The sequence below is a fragment of the Bombina bombina genome, chromosome 2 (genome assembly GCF_027579735.1).
Source record: "Bombina bombina isolate aBomBom1 chromosome 2, aBomBom1.pri, whole genome shotgun sequence".
NCBI lineage: Eukaryota > Metazoa > Chordata > Amphibia > Anura > Bombinatoridae > Bombina > Bombina bombina.
Genome location: NC_069500.1, coordinates 252,248,929 through 252,262,305, shown reverse-complemented (window position 1 = coordinate 252,262,305; position 13,377 = coordinate 252,248,929). Strand labels below are relative to the sequence as shown.

General features: G+C 39.5%; 1 protein-coding gene across 1 annotated transcript in view; it reads left to right on the top strand.

The window, feature by feature from the left end:
- The window catches only part of LOC128646919 (solute carrier organic anion transporter family member 4C1-like), a 198,307-nt gene that overhangs the window by 126,843 nt on the left and 58,087 nt on the right, over window positions 1–13,377 (top strand). The window contains exon 6 of the mRNA XM_053699728.1: window positions 10,718–10,833. Within this exon, the coding sequence (XP_053555703.1) occupies window positions 10,718–10,833 (116 nt within the window). The remainder of the gene's footprint in view (window positions 1–10,717; window positions 10,834–13,377) is intronic.

Below are 13,377 nucleotides of genomic sequence, written 5' to 3'. Positions count from 1 at the left end.
TTTTTACTCATCATAATAGTTTGGCAACTTCATTGAAAGTGAGAGGTTTAGAATTGATAAATCTCCAAAGTAGAGGAGGAGATCTAGATAAGCAACTTTTACAAGCTGAGTGTAAGTGGATATACAACATGGACACTATGAATCCTAATGGACTGAATGAGGAGATAAATTATGCGCCCTTTTTATAAGCTAAATTATTTTTGATTACTTTTAATTATGGATAACCATCATATATCACCAAACCATTCAATATCCATTAGCTTTGAGGTAGCCCTAGTATCAATTTGACTTACACCTTATATGAATGTACTCATATTCTTCTAATAGATGGTAAATATTCATATAATATAATGATGTTGACATTGGCATCGTACTAATTTTAGTGGATCCCTACAAATTTGATTGCTTAAGATATATACTTTCCTCCAAGTTCATATCAGGATATGTACATATGTTTATAAATTTATGAATGCACTTTATTAATGTATATAGTGAGGGAATTAGAGGTAATCATGACTATCGAACAATTTAGTTTCTATTTAACAAATACAGAACTTAGTTGCTATTGATAAATACAATAATGAATACAAAAAAAGTTTTTTGCCTACCCAAACAAACATTGCACTATAGTAACAAGCAGACGGATGGGAGGATTAAAACAAGCCCTGAGCCTCCACAATTAGGGTATAAATTTCCGGGAGGAAGAAAATACCAGTAGCACTGATACGCTGTGAAGAAGCCGCACCGGAAGTTCCTAGCGTCGAAACACCTGTTGCGTGTTTTCACATGTCTCGGGAAGGGCCACCCGAGTGAAAGAGGAGTTTGCTGCCACACACATGACCTAACGGGAATGCTTATTAAGCCTACAGCATAAGAATCGGAGGATTGTGACAGTCCATCAGCAACTATATCTACGGACATTGGAGGAGTTTGTCACTTACTGTGGAGTGGTGAGATTAACAAAGGGCCCCTTAGATGAGAGTATATCTCTCAGTAGGAGTTCCCTTACGTGACCTGTTCAACGCCACAATTGTGTATCATAAGTACTGTCTCCTCTAAGTGTATGTTCAAATTATCAAGGAACATTGTTGGCTATATGTTGGTTATTGCATATGCTTACTAACTTCATGCATGAACTGTTTAAAGCTGCAAGTTATTAACCTGCTATTACCTGCACTGTGATAATCATTCACATTGTTCCATCCTGCTAAGCATTAACCTTTATTGGGAATATTTGCTGGATTGCATCCATTCGAACATCCGCTTTAATTTTCATCAATGATGCATTGTCAACATCATTTGCAACCCTTCATTTTGCACAGCATGACTGATTATTGAGGAACATTGCTGGACCGTTCTCATCCTCATACTTATTATTGCTATATTAAATTGTAATTTTTTGCACATAGCGCTCTTATATACACAAAATATTTTGTTTTTTAGGGGAATCATTATTTGATGAATTTTTGATATATACCCCTGAGAGCTCTTAAAGTGAAGGTTAACTTTGATTGTTGCTAATGCAATATTTTATTTATCACCCAAAATAAATGGCAGTTTCATTCATCAATATTTTTAATTTTACATTGTTCATTTAATATATTAATTATTTCTTTCCAATATCGCTATCACAAAATCGACCCTGTTTTTTTTTTTCTGCTGAAAGGATGATCACGTTGTTTCAGAAGCCAATTGACTTTTAGGCCGTCAATTGACGTCAGCAGGTAGTGTCACAATATGGGCATGCGTCAGTGTCTTCTGTTTACATCGGCAAAGCGACCGCGGCCCCGTTTCGCGCATGCGCTCTGCCAATATTATTTATGCAGGCAGCTAACAGCAGTTCCGCGACAATCTGCAACAGTAGGATCGCTAAAAAACACAGCTAGTCTCTGTCTGTTCAAACATAGTATTGAATGGATATTGTTATTCATTCAATACTATATTGCAGAAGAATGACGCATGCGCTGAAATGGGTAATGGACTCGATTAACAATTCTAAATTATAATAAACTGAAAAGTGGTAAGTGCATATGTATTCACCCCCTTTGCTATGAAGCCCCTAAATAAGATCTGGTGCAACCAATTACCTTCAGAAGTCACATATCAGCTAGATTACGAGTTTTGCGTTATGAGTGATAAAGCATTGTTATGCTTTTTCACTCATATTGCTAATGGCTAATGCCGCTATTACAAGTCTTGTAGGTATAGGTGTACTGTACAACTTTTTGTCCGTCACGCAACGTCAATACCGCACTTTTTAAAAAGTCCTTTATCAATGGGACTCCCATAGCGCCATTATTACGAGTTTGCCTGGGAGGCCAAAAAGGGATCGGTACACCCTATTACCACAAGATCCGTACCGCCATCTAAAGTCAGTAGCTATGAGTTTTACGTTACAAAGCTGTAACATAAAACTCATAACTAAAGTGTTACAAAGTACACTAAACACCCATAAACTACCTATTAACCCCTAAACCAAGGCCCACCTGCATCGCAAACACTATAATATATTTATTAACCCCTAATCTGCCGCTCCACACATCGCCGCCACTAAAAAAAATTTATTATCCCCATTCCACTATACTAAACTTATTAACCGCTAAACGCCGCCCTCCCGCACCCCAAACACTATTTAAATATTATTAACCCCTAATCTGTCTTCCGCCCACACCGCCGCTATAATAAACCTATTAACCACTAACCCGCAAGCCCCCAACAACGAAATATACTTAAATTATTAACCCCTAAACCTCTGACCTCCCACATCACTAACTCTACATAAATATATTAACCCCTAAACCTAACCCTAACGTATAGCCCTAAGCCTAAGTCTAACCCTAACCCTAACACCCCCTAACTTAAATATAATTAAAATAAATCTAAATAAACCTTACAGTTATTAACTAAATAATTCCTATTTAAAGTGAATACAAAGTTACCTGTAAAATAAAACCTAAGCTAGCTACAATATTACTAATAGTTATATTGTATCTATCTAAGGTTTTATTTTTATTTCACACGTAAGTTTGTATTTATTTTAACTAGGTAGACTAGTTAGTAAATAGTTATTAAAGGGACGTTGAACCCAAAATTTTTCTTTCATGATTCAGATAGAGCATGCAATTTTAAGCAACTTTCTAATTTACTCCTTTTATCAAATTTTCTTCATTCTCTTGGTATGTTTATTTGAAAAGCAAGAATGTAAGTTTAGATGCTGGCCCATTTTTGGTGAACAAACTGGGTTGTCCTTGCTGATTGGACAGCACCAACAAACAAGTGCTGTCCATGGTCCTGAACCAAACATTTGCTTAGATGCCTTCTTTTTCAAATAAAGATAGCAAGAACACGAAGAAAAATTGATAAAAGAAGTAAATTAGAAAGTTGCTTAAAATTGCATGCTCTATCTGAATCATGAAAGAAAAAAAATTGGGTTTAGTATCCCTTTAACTATTTACTAACTACCTAGTTAAAATAAATACAAAGTTACCTGTAAAATAAAACCTAACCTGTCTTACACTAAAAACTAACATTACAATAAAATAAAATAAATTAAATTATTAAAATACAATTTTCTAAATTACAAAAAAAATAAACACTAAATTACAAAAAATATAAAACGAGGGGGAACGCTTCCGGATGGCAGCCATGATGGTTGTTTATTTCAGTGGCTAAAGAGCTGAGCTAATATATCCATTGCATATCGCTTAGCTACGGCTCCATCTAGGATTGAAACTAACTTATATCAACACTGCAATATATGCTGAAGAGTTTGATCTAAAATGAGATGCCAACTTTTGTCCTGAGGTACCAGAACGGTGAGGTACGCAGTGACGGCCTAGAAGCAGGCCAGACCTACACCTAACCCCCCCGGTGATATGGGTATAGAAGCTTCTGTAAGCTGTCCTGTTCCTTCCCCACATAGTAAGGGGGAACCGTCAACTGTTATATGCCTGACTTTTTGAGCGCAAATGGAGGCTTTGCCGAAATGGAAGACTCGAGTGGACCGGCTTCTGCACGATCATTATCGAGAGCTGGAGAGGGGACTGACGGAGTTGCTCCTCAATATGAGGCCTCAAAATGGGTCCCAGCAGGGTTCCACCGATAGTGAGTACAGCCTAGATCCCTATGTGGCTATGGAGGTTAGTTGGGAGGCTACCCCCTTGACCACAACACAAATCTCGGTGAGCCCCGACCCTGCCAAACATACACCTACCCTTGAACCATTATGGGAAGGTCCCGAGAGCGCTGCAGACTTGATCCACAAAGTGAAGCCCTCTACTCCCGGAACGCAGTTCAGACCGGGTCTGGGAGGTGATGCGACAGCTATCGCTAGCGAAACCGAGGAGCATGTTCCGGCACACAATACCTGTGAGAGAGATGACCACATCGTAGGGAAACAGTGCCGGGCTTTCTCTTCTGCGTTGAGGGGCCTTGCACCCTTGAGGACTTTACCCTTGAGCTCCCGGAAGGCTTGGTGCCGCTGATCCCCAGCAGCTGGTGGGTACAGAGCATGTGTGGAGCCTGGCCCGCTATTCAGCATTCAGAGCCTGTTGGAAATCTGTCAATTTCATTCAGAGAGATAGCAATTTGCTGAGTCTGGATTTGATATGTTGGGCAAGGTGTCACTAGTCGAACGACAAGGCGTGGGTTAGTTGAGATGGTGAGATCAATCCCACTTTACCTTGTATAGCTTCATGGATTCTAAAAGTATTTTATACCTTAGCCCACGATTACTGACAGTGATCCTAAGAGCAAAACACAAGTGAGAAATGTTGTCTTATTAACTGTGCCCTTAATACAAAGACAATATGGTGGCAGATCAATAGTCTACTGATACTATGAGGACCCTGAGTCTGAGACTTATTCAGTGACATATAACAACAGTTTCTGAACGCCATGCGTGTTGTTTTTTTTTGTTTTTTTTATTTATTTCTATATATATTAACCAACTACAGCCTCTCTGTATCTCCATATATTACAATGTCTTAGTACTCTCCCTAATTTAATTCTTTGAGGGCTCCTACTGTTTTCTGATATCCTACCCTCAGGTATGGTTCTTAATTTGTGCAACACCCATATTGTCTTAGATGGGTAGGACTACGAAAGGAACCTAAGTACATTATATATGCTGAGCGCAGTGTCCGCTAACTGTTAAATATTTATTCTGTCTATTGTATGTCCTATATCCAATGGTCTGTAGTACATCACCATATCTAACTGCATGTCGTATAAAGACCTGGAGTCTGACAGTATAGGGGCAGAGTTGCAGCATATTCCTAGTAAGCCACAAGCACTGATTCCTAGCCTTGTACTTACCCCTTTGGTCTATTACCCTCTAGAGAAGTACTTTTGCATAACGCCTCCTATGCCTAATTGACCTGTTGCTTTTAGTTATGACGGTCCCCCCAACACAATAAAATAACAAAACACTTTTTGAAAATACTCCATCAAACACTTTATCTAATCCCACCATTTAATTGAGAGATCGACAGTGTTTACATTTTCTGTTCACTCCCCTCACTTAGGAATTATTTATCTAGATCGGTCCAAGAGTGACCTTTGAATATTGGGGGTATAATCACTAAACTATAAAATGAGGTTCCACCTTTACAGGTTCTGAGTATTATATGTTCTTCACCAGTTTTATGTTAGAGTTTTATACACCATATACTGTCCATGCAATATTACCCTTATGAGCTCACTGTTCACTCATATATCCATAGTATAATTCAAAAATGTGAGAATGACATGGATAGTTACGATCCCTGAGTCCTTTGGTAACTACCCACATATATGTCGCCTGTGATGTTAGTGTGTACTCTAATAGTGTATTATCACTACAAATGGTTATATCTGGTTTGTTATATTTCTTTACCATTTTTACAAGGTCTATGTTTTATATTCCAGCCTTTTGCACGAGAGATAGTCCATGCAACAAATTTTCCCTCCACTTGAGTATATTTTCTATTTTTATAATTGTGGTTCATTGCAACAATATTTAGCTATGTGTACAGCTATAACTTCTGAGACCTATAGTTATCACTTGCATGTGCACCATCTGTGATGTTTGTTTGTGTGCTCTCTGATTTGGTATTCTCATTGTAAATGGACGTATTTTATTTGTTATTTTTATCTGAAACCTCAATAAAAATTTAATAAAAAAAAATAAAAAAAAAATTGCATACCCTTTGTGAATAACAAAAGTTATAAATATAATATATAATTATAAATATATTATATATATATATATATATATATATATATACACTGACATATATATATTAATTTTTCAAATTACATGAAACATCTGCCCTTCAAATGTAACATCTAACTCTCTTAAAGGGACATTAAACACTTTGAGATGGTAATAAAAAAAAATATAAAACGAAATGATCAAAAATAAAAACGAATTACTCCTAATCTAATAGCCCTATAAAAAGCCCCCCCCCCAATATAACCCCCCTAGCCTACAATAAACTACCAATGGCCCTTAAAAGGGCTTTTTGTGGGGCATTGTCCCAAAGAAATCAGATCTTTTACCTGTAAAGAAAATACAAGCACCCCCAACAGTAAAACCCACCACCCAACCAACCAACCCCCCAGATAAAAACCTAAATAAACCTAAGCTAACCATTGCCCTGAAAAGGGCATTTGGATGGGCATTGCCCTTAAAAGGGCATTTAGCTCTTTTACATTGCCAAAACCCTAAGCTAAAAAAAAAACACACAAAAAACCCTTAAAAAAACCTAACACTAACCCCTGACGATCCACTTACAGTTATCGAAGTCCGGACATCCATCCTCATCCAGCCAGAGAAGTCATCATCCAGGCGGCAAGAAGCCTTCATCCGGGCGGCCTCTTCCATCTTCATCCAGCCGACAAAGTCTTCCTCCAGATGGCATCTTCTATCTTTATCCATCCAGCGCGGAGCGGGTCCATCTCCAAGACATCCAACGTGGAGCATCCTCTTCTTCGTCGCTGGAAAATGAAGTTTCACTTTAAGTGATGTCATCCAAGATGGTGTCCCTTTCATTCCCATTAGCTGAAAGATTTCTATCAGCCAATAGGAATTAAAGGGGAAAAAATCCTATTGGCTGTTGCAATCATCCAATAGGATTGAGCGTTCATCCTATTGGCTGATCAAAAATGCACACACACACAGGGGCGGATCTACCATTGGTGCAGCAGGTGCAGTCGCACCAGGGCCTAAAAGCTGGTGGGAGCTCATAACAGCCAGTCTATACATAGGTGTGCAAAATGTTGTTTCATTATTATATAGAGCAGAATGTATATTAATACTTTTGCTTTCTACTGAGTTACCTTTGGGAACCCCAAAAAATATTGCACCAGGGCCCTCTGTTGAGTAGGTCCACTACTGTACACACAGTGGTGAGAGGAAGAGAGAACAGTATGGGGCTGAACAGAGGGCGAGGAGAAGAGAGAGAGAGAAGAGTGGGGAGAGAAGGGGGAAAGAGAACGGTGGGCGGAAAGAGAGAATGGGAGAGGGGAGGAGAAAACAAAGGGAGAGAATGGTGGTGGAGAGAAAATAGTGGGGGAGAGTAAGAGATAACAGTGGGGAGGAAAAATTGGGGGGGTACAAGGAGGGAGAACAGAGGGGGAGAGAGAACAGATGGGAGAAAACAGAGAGGGAAAAGAACCGTTTGAGGGAAGAATGGGGCAGAGAACACAGGCTGGTTGTTACATATACATTTATATGTAAAAATTATATATATATACATGAAAAATTGACAGCACTCTCAGACAGGACCGGGTACACATCCCATGACCCCTAAACAGGCCCAGCTTTTGGTTCTATAGCACTCTCTTAAAGCTACACTATTTCCAGAGTCACGGGCAGTTAACCTCGGGCCTGCCTGGGTGAAGGTCCATAGGGAAAATTACAAAACAAACAATACAATATACAGAAAAAGCCCAGCACTCACTCACAAGCTCTCAGCTAAAGTATAAAAGCAAAGCTGGAAGAGTCAGTTACCGCATTTGGCCAAATGGGACAAGCCCAAGTACCACGTGAAGGTCTCTTCCAAACACATGGGTCCCTAATACAGCCACACAAATGCAGCCTTGCACACAAATGCAAGTACTTAAAGTTAAAGTCAATTTACTAATAGTGCCCCATGGCATTGCATAGACGTTTAAAAATTAACAAGGGTTTAATTCATGAAATGTTTTATATTTATATATATTGACGAATTGTTACCTATTTACTGCTGCGGCGATAAGCGCAGCTCTCCCGTTCACCATTTTGTCAAATTGATTGACAGATGATGATTCGTAAAAGAACCAATCCTTGTTTCCCCCCGGGCCTTGACCTTTACGCAAAGGGGCTGAACGCCCCGGAGGGGAAACAAGGATTTGTTATTTTACAAATCGTCATCTGTCAATCATTTTGATAATATGGCGGGCGGGAGAGCTGCGCTTATCGTCGCAGCGTTTAATAGGTAAAAATTCTACAAAATATATACATATGAAACATTTCATGAATTATATCCTTGTTAATTTTTAAACGTCTATTCAATGCCGTCGAGCACTATTAGTAACCTGACCTTCACTTTAATCAAACAAACTGGGAACAGGTCAGGGTTCACAGATTTATGTAATCACTCTAGGCATATGCAAAACAAGGAAAAAAGAACAGCACTCTCAGACAGGACTGGGTACACATCCCATGACCCCTTAACAGGCCCAGCTGTTGGTGCTATAGCACTCCCTTAAAGTTACACTATTTCCAGAGTCAAAGGCAGCTAACCCTGGGCCTGCCTGGGTGCAGGTCCATAGGGAAAATTACAAAACAGACAATACAATATCCTTTGTTTGCATATGCCTAGGGTCTAGGGTCTGTTTTGTAATTTTCCCTATGGACCTGCACCCAGGCAGGCCAGGGGTTAACTGCCTGTGACTCTGGAAATAGTGTAGCTTTAAGAGAGTGCTATAGCTGGGCCTGTTTAGGGGTCATGGGATGTGTACCCGGTCCTGTCTGAGAGTGCTGTCCGTGTTTCCTTGTTTTGCATATGCCTAAGGTGATTACATAAGTCTGTGAACCCTGACCTGTTCCCAGTTTGTTTGATTAAGTACTTGCATTTGTGTGAGAGACTGCATTTGTGTGGCTCTATTAGGGACCCAGGTGTTTGGAAGAGACCTTCACGTGGTACCTGGGCTTCTCCCATTTGGCCAAATGCGGCAACTGTCTCTTCCAGTTTTGCTTTTAAACTTAGCTGAGAGCTTGTGAGCGAGTGCTGGACTTTTTCTGTATATTGTATTGTCTGTTTTGTAATTTTCCCTCTGGACCTGCACCCAGGCAGGCCCGGGATTGACTGCCCGTGACTCTGGAAATAGTGTAGCTTTAAGAGAGTGCTATGCACCAAAAGCTGGGCCTGTTTAGGGGTCATGGGATGTGAACCCAGTCCTGTCTGAGAGTGCTGTCCTTTTTTCCTTATTTTGCCTATGTCTAGGGTGATTACATAAGTCTGTGAACCCTGACCTGTTCCCAGTTTGTTTCATTAAGTACTTGCATTTGTGTGCGAGACTGCATTTGTGTGACTGTATTAGGGACCCAGGTGTTTGGAAGAGACCTTGACGTGGTACCTGGGCTTGTCCCATTTGGCCAAATGCGGTAACTGACTCTTCCAGTTTTGCTTTTAAACTTAGCTGAGAGCTTGTGAGTGAGTATGTGCTTTTAGACAACTTTCCAAATTACTTTTATTATCTAATTTGTTATGTTCTTTTAGTGTACTTTGTTGAGAAGCATACCTAGACAGGCTCAGGAGCTGCTGATTTGCTGCTGCATATATAAGCTTCATGTCATTGGCTCAGCTAATGTGCTCAGCTAGTTCCCAGTAGTGCCTTTCCCCCCTTATCTTCAGCCTAATTACCTTTATCTTCAGCCTAATCAGTCCAACAGAGGTGCTTATGCACCCCATAAAGCCACCACTTGTGGAAGCTGAAAGAGTTAGAGGCTCCTCATAGCATAGACACTGCTACATATTTTATGTGTTACAGAACTTCTATGTTGCAGCTTTTTATTTACGTATTTAGCTGCAGCTCATATCAAGAGTTTATAGGGGGTAATTACCAGCAACCATATGGTGCTCCAGCTTTCAAAAGAAAGAAGATACTGCACGTTTGTAAACAATGTATTCATGTAATACACAGAAGGCAGTTGTTACCAGCCAAACAATGGATATGCTAATTTACTATAATTTTCTATAATTATTTTTAATAATATTTCTTACTGTCTTGTTTGTGATCTTGCACTTTGATTCACATTACTTATACTGTATTAGTTGGTTGTTGCCTTTTACTAAATATATAATTTGAGCCAATTTTGTCTCATTCATTTTTAATACATTTTTCTCTACATCTTAACTTTGTTTATATTATCATGTACTTCTTATTTCTATACTTCAATTCATCATTTCACATTTTCTCCAGTTCTACTTCCAGAATCTAAACTTTATTTTCCTCATTTCCTTACACTACAATGTCCCTTTAAGACTTACCTCAAGTTTTTGTTCTGTCTACTGTGCTATTCAAAAACTACAGCTCTTTTTGTCAATACACAGTTGTACAGTTAAAAAAGTTGGATTGTGCACAGGAATTTCTCACTGATGAATACATCTTACCTTTTTTTTTTTTTTTTATTCATCTTAATATCACCATTAGCACATTGTATAACACTCAAACTGTAATTGTTCAACAGGAACTGCAAAAATACAGTCTGAAAAAATATCCCAAGCACATAACAATGGAAGTGAAAATATTGTAGAACAAAACAATCTTGGTAAAAGCTTCAAAGATTTTCCTTTGGCACTTTTGGTAAGAAAAAAATATTTTATTCTTTTTTTTTTCTTTTTAACAAAACATGTTTCGAATTTTAATATACACTGACATTAGAAATTGGAGAGATTATTATTTTTGTAAAACTTCTTTAGATTAATCTTAAACTCTATATATGAGTGCAAAAATTGTTTGTAACATTTAAAAGATTTGACCCCAAATTGTCTATACATTCCGTCCCCCAACAACCCAATCCCAAATAAATAACACAACACCAGAGTTGGGGTAAAAAAGGCCGCAGCATATTTTATTATTATTAACAACATAAATAACTTTTATTTAAAACTGAACACCATAAAACCAGGGCTTGCCCTACCAAATAAATATTTTCCGTGCCTGAACCCATAAGGCACGCCTCCCCATGAACAATCACCTCTCCTGCTTATCCCAACAGGAGGTACCATGAACCCCAACCATGGCGTAAGCCATCACCCAGGGCAAGCACCCCGCCCCCTACTGCGACAACCATATATACTAAACAATATGAACACGTTTTACCCTTTTAAACTACTCTTTTCTTTTTTTTTTTTTTATCTATAATCAATTTTTTTTTTTTTTTTAATTTTTTTAAATCATAAAACAGGGAGGGAGGGTGGGCACTGAAGCCGTTCTTCTCCCGGTCAGGTAAGTCACTGAAAAGAGCGCGAAAAACACTATACACCAACAATTTAAAAACTTGCCTCCAGCCACGCCCCTTTGACCTAAAGCTGAACTGCATTCAGCCAATAGGGGTCAATTACCCCTACCTTGATGCCAACGTCCGGGGTTCTGCTTGACCCCAAATTGTCTATACATTCCGTCCCCCAACAACCCAATCCCAAATAAATAACACAACACCAGAGTTGGGGTAAAAAAGGCTGCAGCATATTTTATTATTATTAACAACATAAATAACTTTTATTTAAAACTTAACACCATAAAACCAGGGCTTGCCCTACCAAATAAATATTTTCCGTGCCTGAACCCATAAGGCACGCCTCCCCATGAACAATCACCTCTCCTGCCTATCCCAACAGGAGGTACCATGAACCCCAACCATGGCGTAAGCCATCACCCAGGGCAAGCACCCCGCCACAGCTCGAACTAGCATCGAGCACCGCCCAACAAGGCTGCGGCCAACTCAATACCCTCCTTTAGGGTAAAATTAAATAAATGTAAACCTACCTCATTAAGATGGACACCATCTCGGAGGAAAAAACATTTACCCGATTCCCCTTCAAACTCTGAATGCCTCAAAGCGAGGCCCCCAAACTTTTTAACGTGACCACTCACCATACGGTTCACTTTACGCCGGGAATTTTCCAATTTAACACAGTCCCACGCTGACCTCCAAAACAGCCGGCACTCAATGTCTGACCACACAATTACCAAACTCGGGAACAAAGTATGTAACCGGTCCAAATCCCACTTAATCTTGTCCACCAAAGCTTTCTGTGCCATAAAACCCAAGTCATTCCCTCCGAGATGAATAACCAAGATATTAGGAGGCGAAAACAACCTAGCATAATTAACTACGGATTCCAAAAGCTGACACCACCTCATGCCCCTAACCCCAAACCACCTCAAAACAAGTTTTTTCTTACAAAAACCCAGCTGGGCACCATCCTTTTTTTACAGCAGCAGCTTTCCTGGCCCAATAAACGTAAGAATGGCCGATAACCCAACATCTCAAAGGACCTGAAAAGAAGAACAAATAAAAACAAACTTTTTTTTTTTTTTTTTTTTTAAACTACCAACCCCGGCCTCACATACACTCTGAAACGGTCAGACTCCCATCTACCAATCTTCTTAATCACCTGAGGCTCCAAACCCAGGAGCTGAGCTTCCGTCGCAGCTCCAATGCGGAATGAATGAGAACCAAATTCACAAGGATTTAACCCTAACAAAACAAGGCACTTTTTAAAAACAGATACAAATTGAAAAACTGAAAGCACAGAATCATCCTGATGGATCAATAAAGCCTCGTTAGCTCCATTCCTAACCTTTAAAAAGGCTAACACCGCCCCAAATGGGCAACACGGGCCACCAACCGCCCTTAAACGAAACAATTTTCCCTTTCCAGACTGGTCAGTTTTAGATTTTCTTAACCATATGTCCAAACTCCCGTTATTCAAACAAATGTCCCTCCACCGAAGGCCACTAGCACATAACCTATTCTTACCTACCAATTCAGAAATTCTAAAAGCCCCGAAAAAGGCCAGAACAAAAGCAGTCCGGAACAATAAAAATTCAAAATCAGAATAACAGACCTGAGGAAGAATACTCACCAACTTCTTTAACAATGAGAAAATAACCGGTCTTCTACTGTCCTTTAATGGCTTCTTCCTACACAAACCACGAACCGCCATTCTAACTACAAAATTCTTGGTTACATCCTCCAAACCACCCAACTGAAACAAGAAAGCCAAAGCTGCAAGTCTCCTACGAATTTCCGCTGCTGATAAAGACTCAGTCCTCCACTGCATAATCCAACCTAACAGTATCTCACGACAGGATTCTATAGAAGCCATCCATTCCCTACCA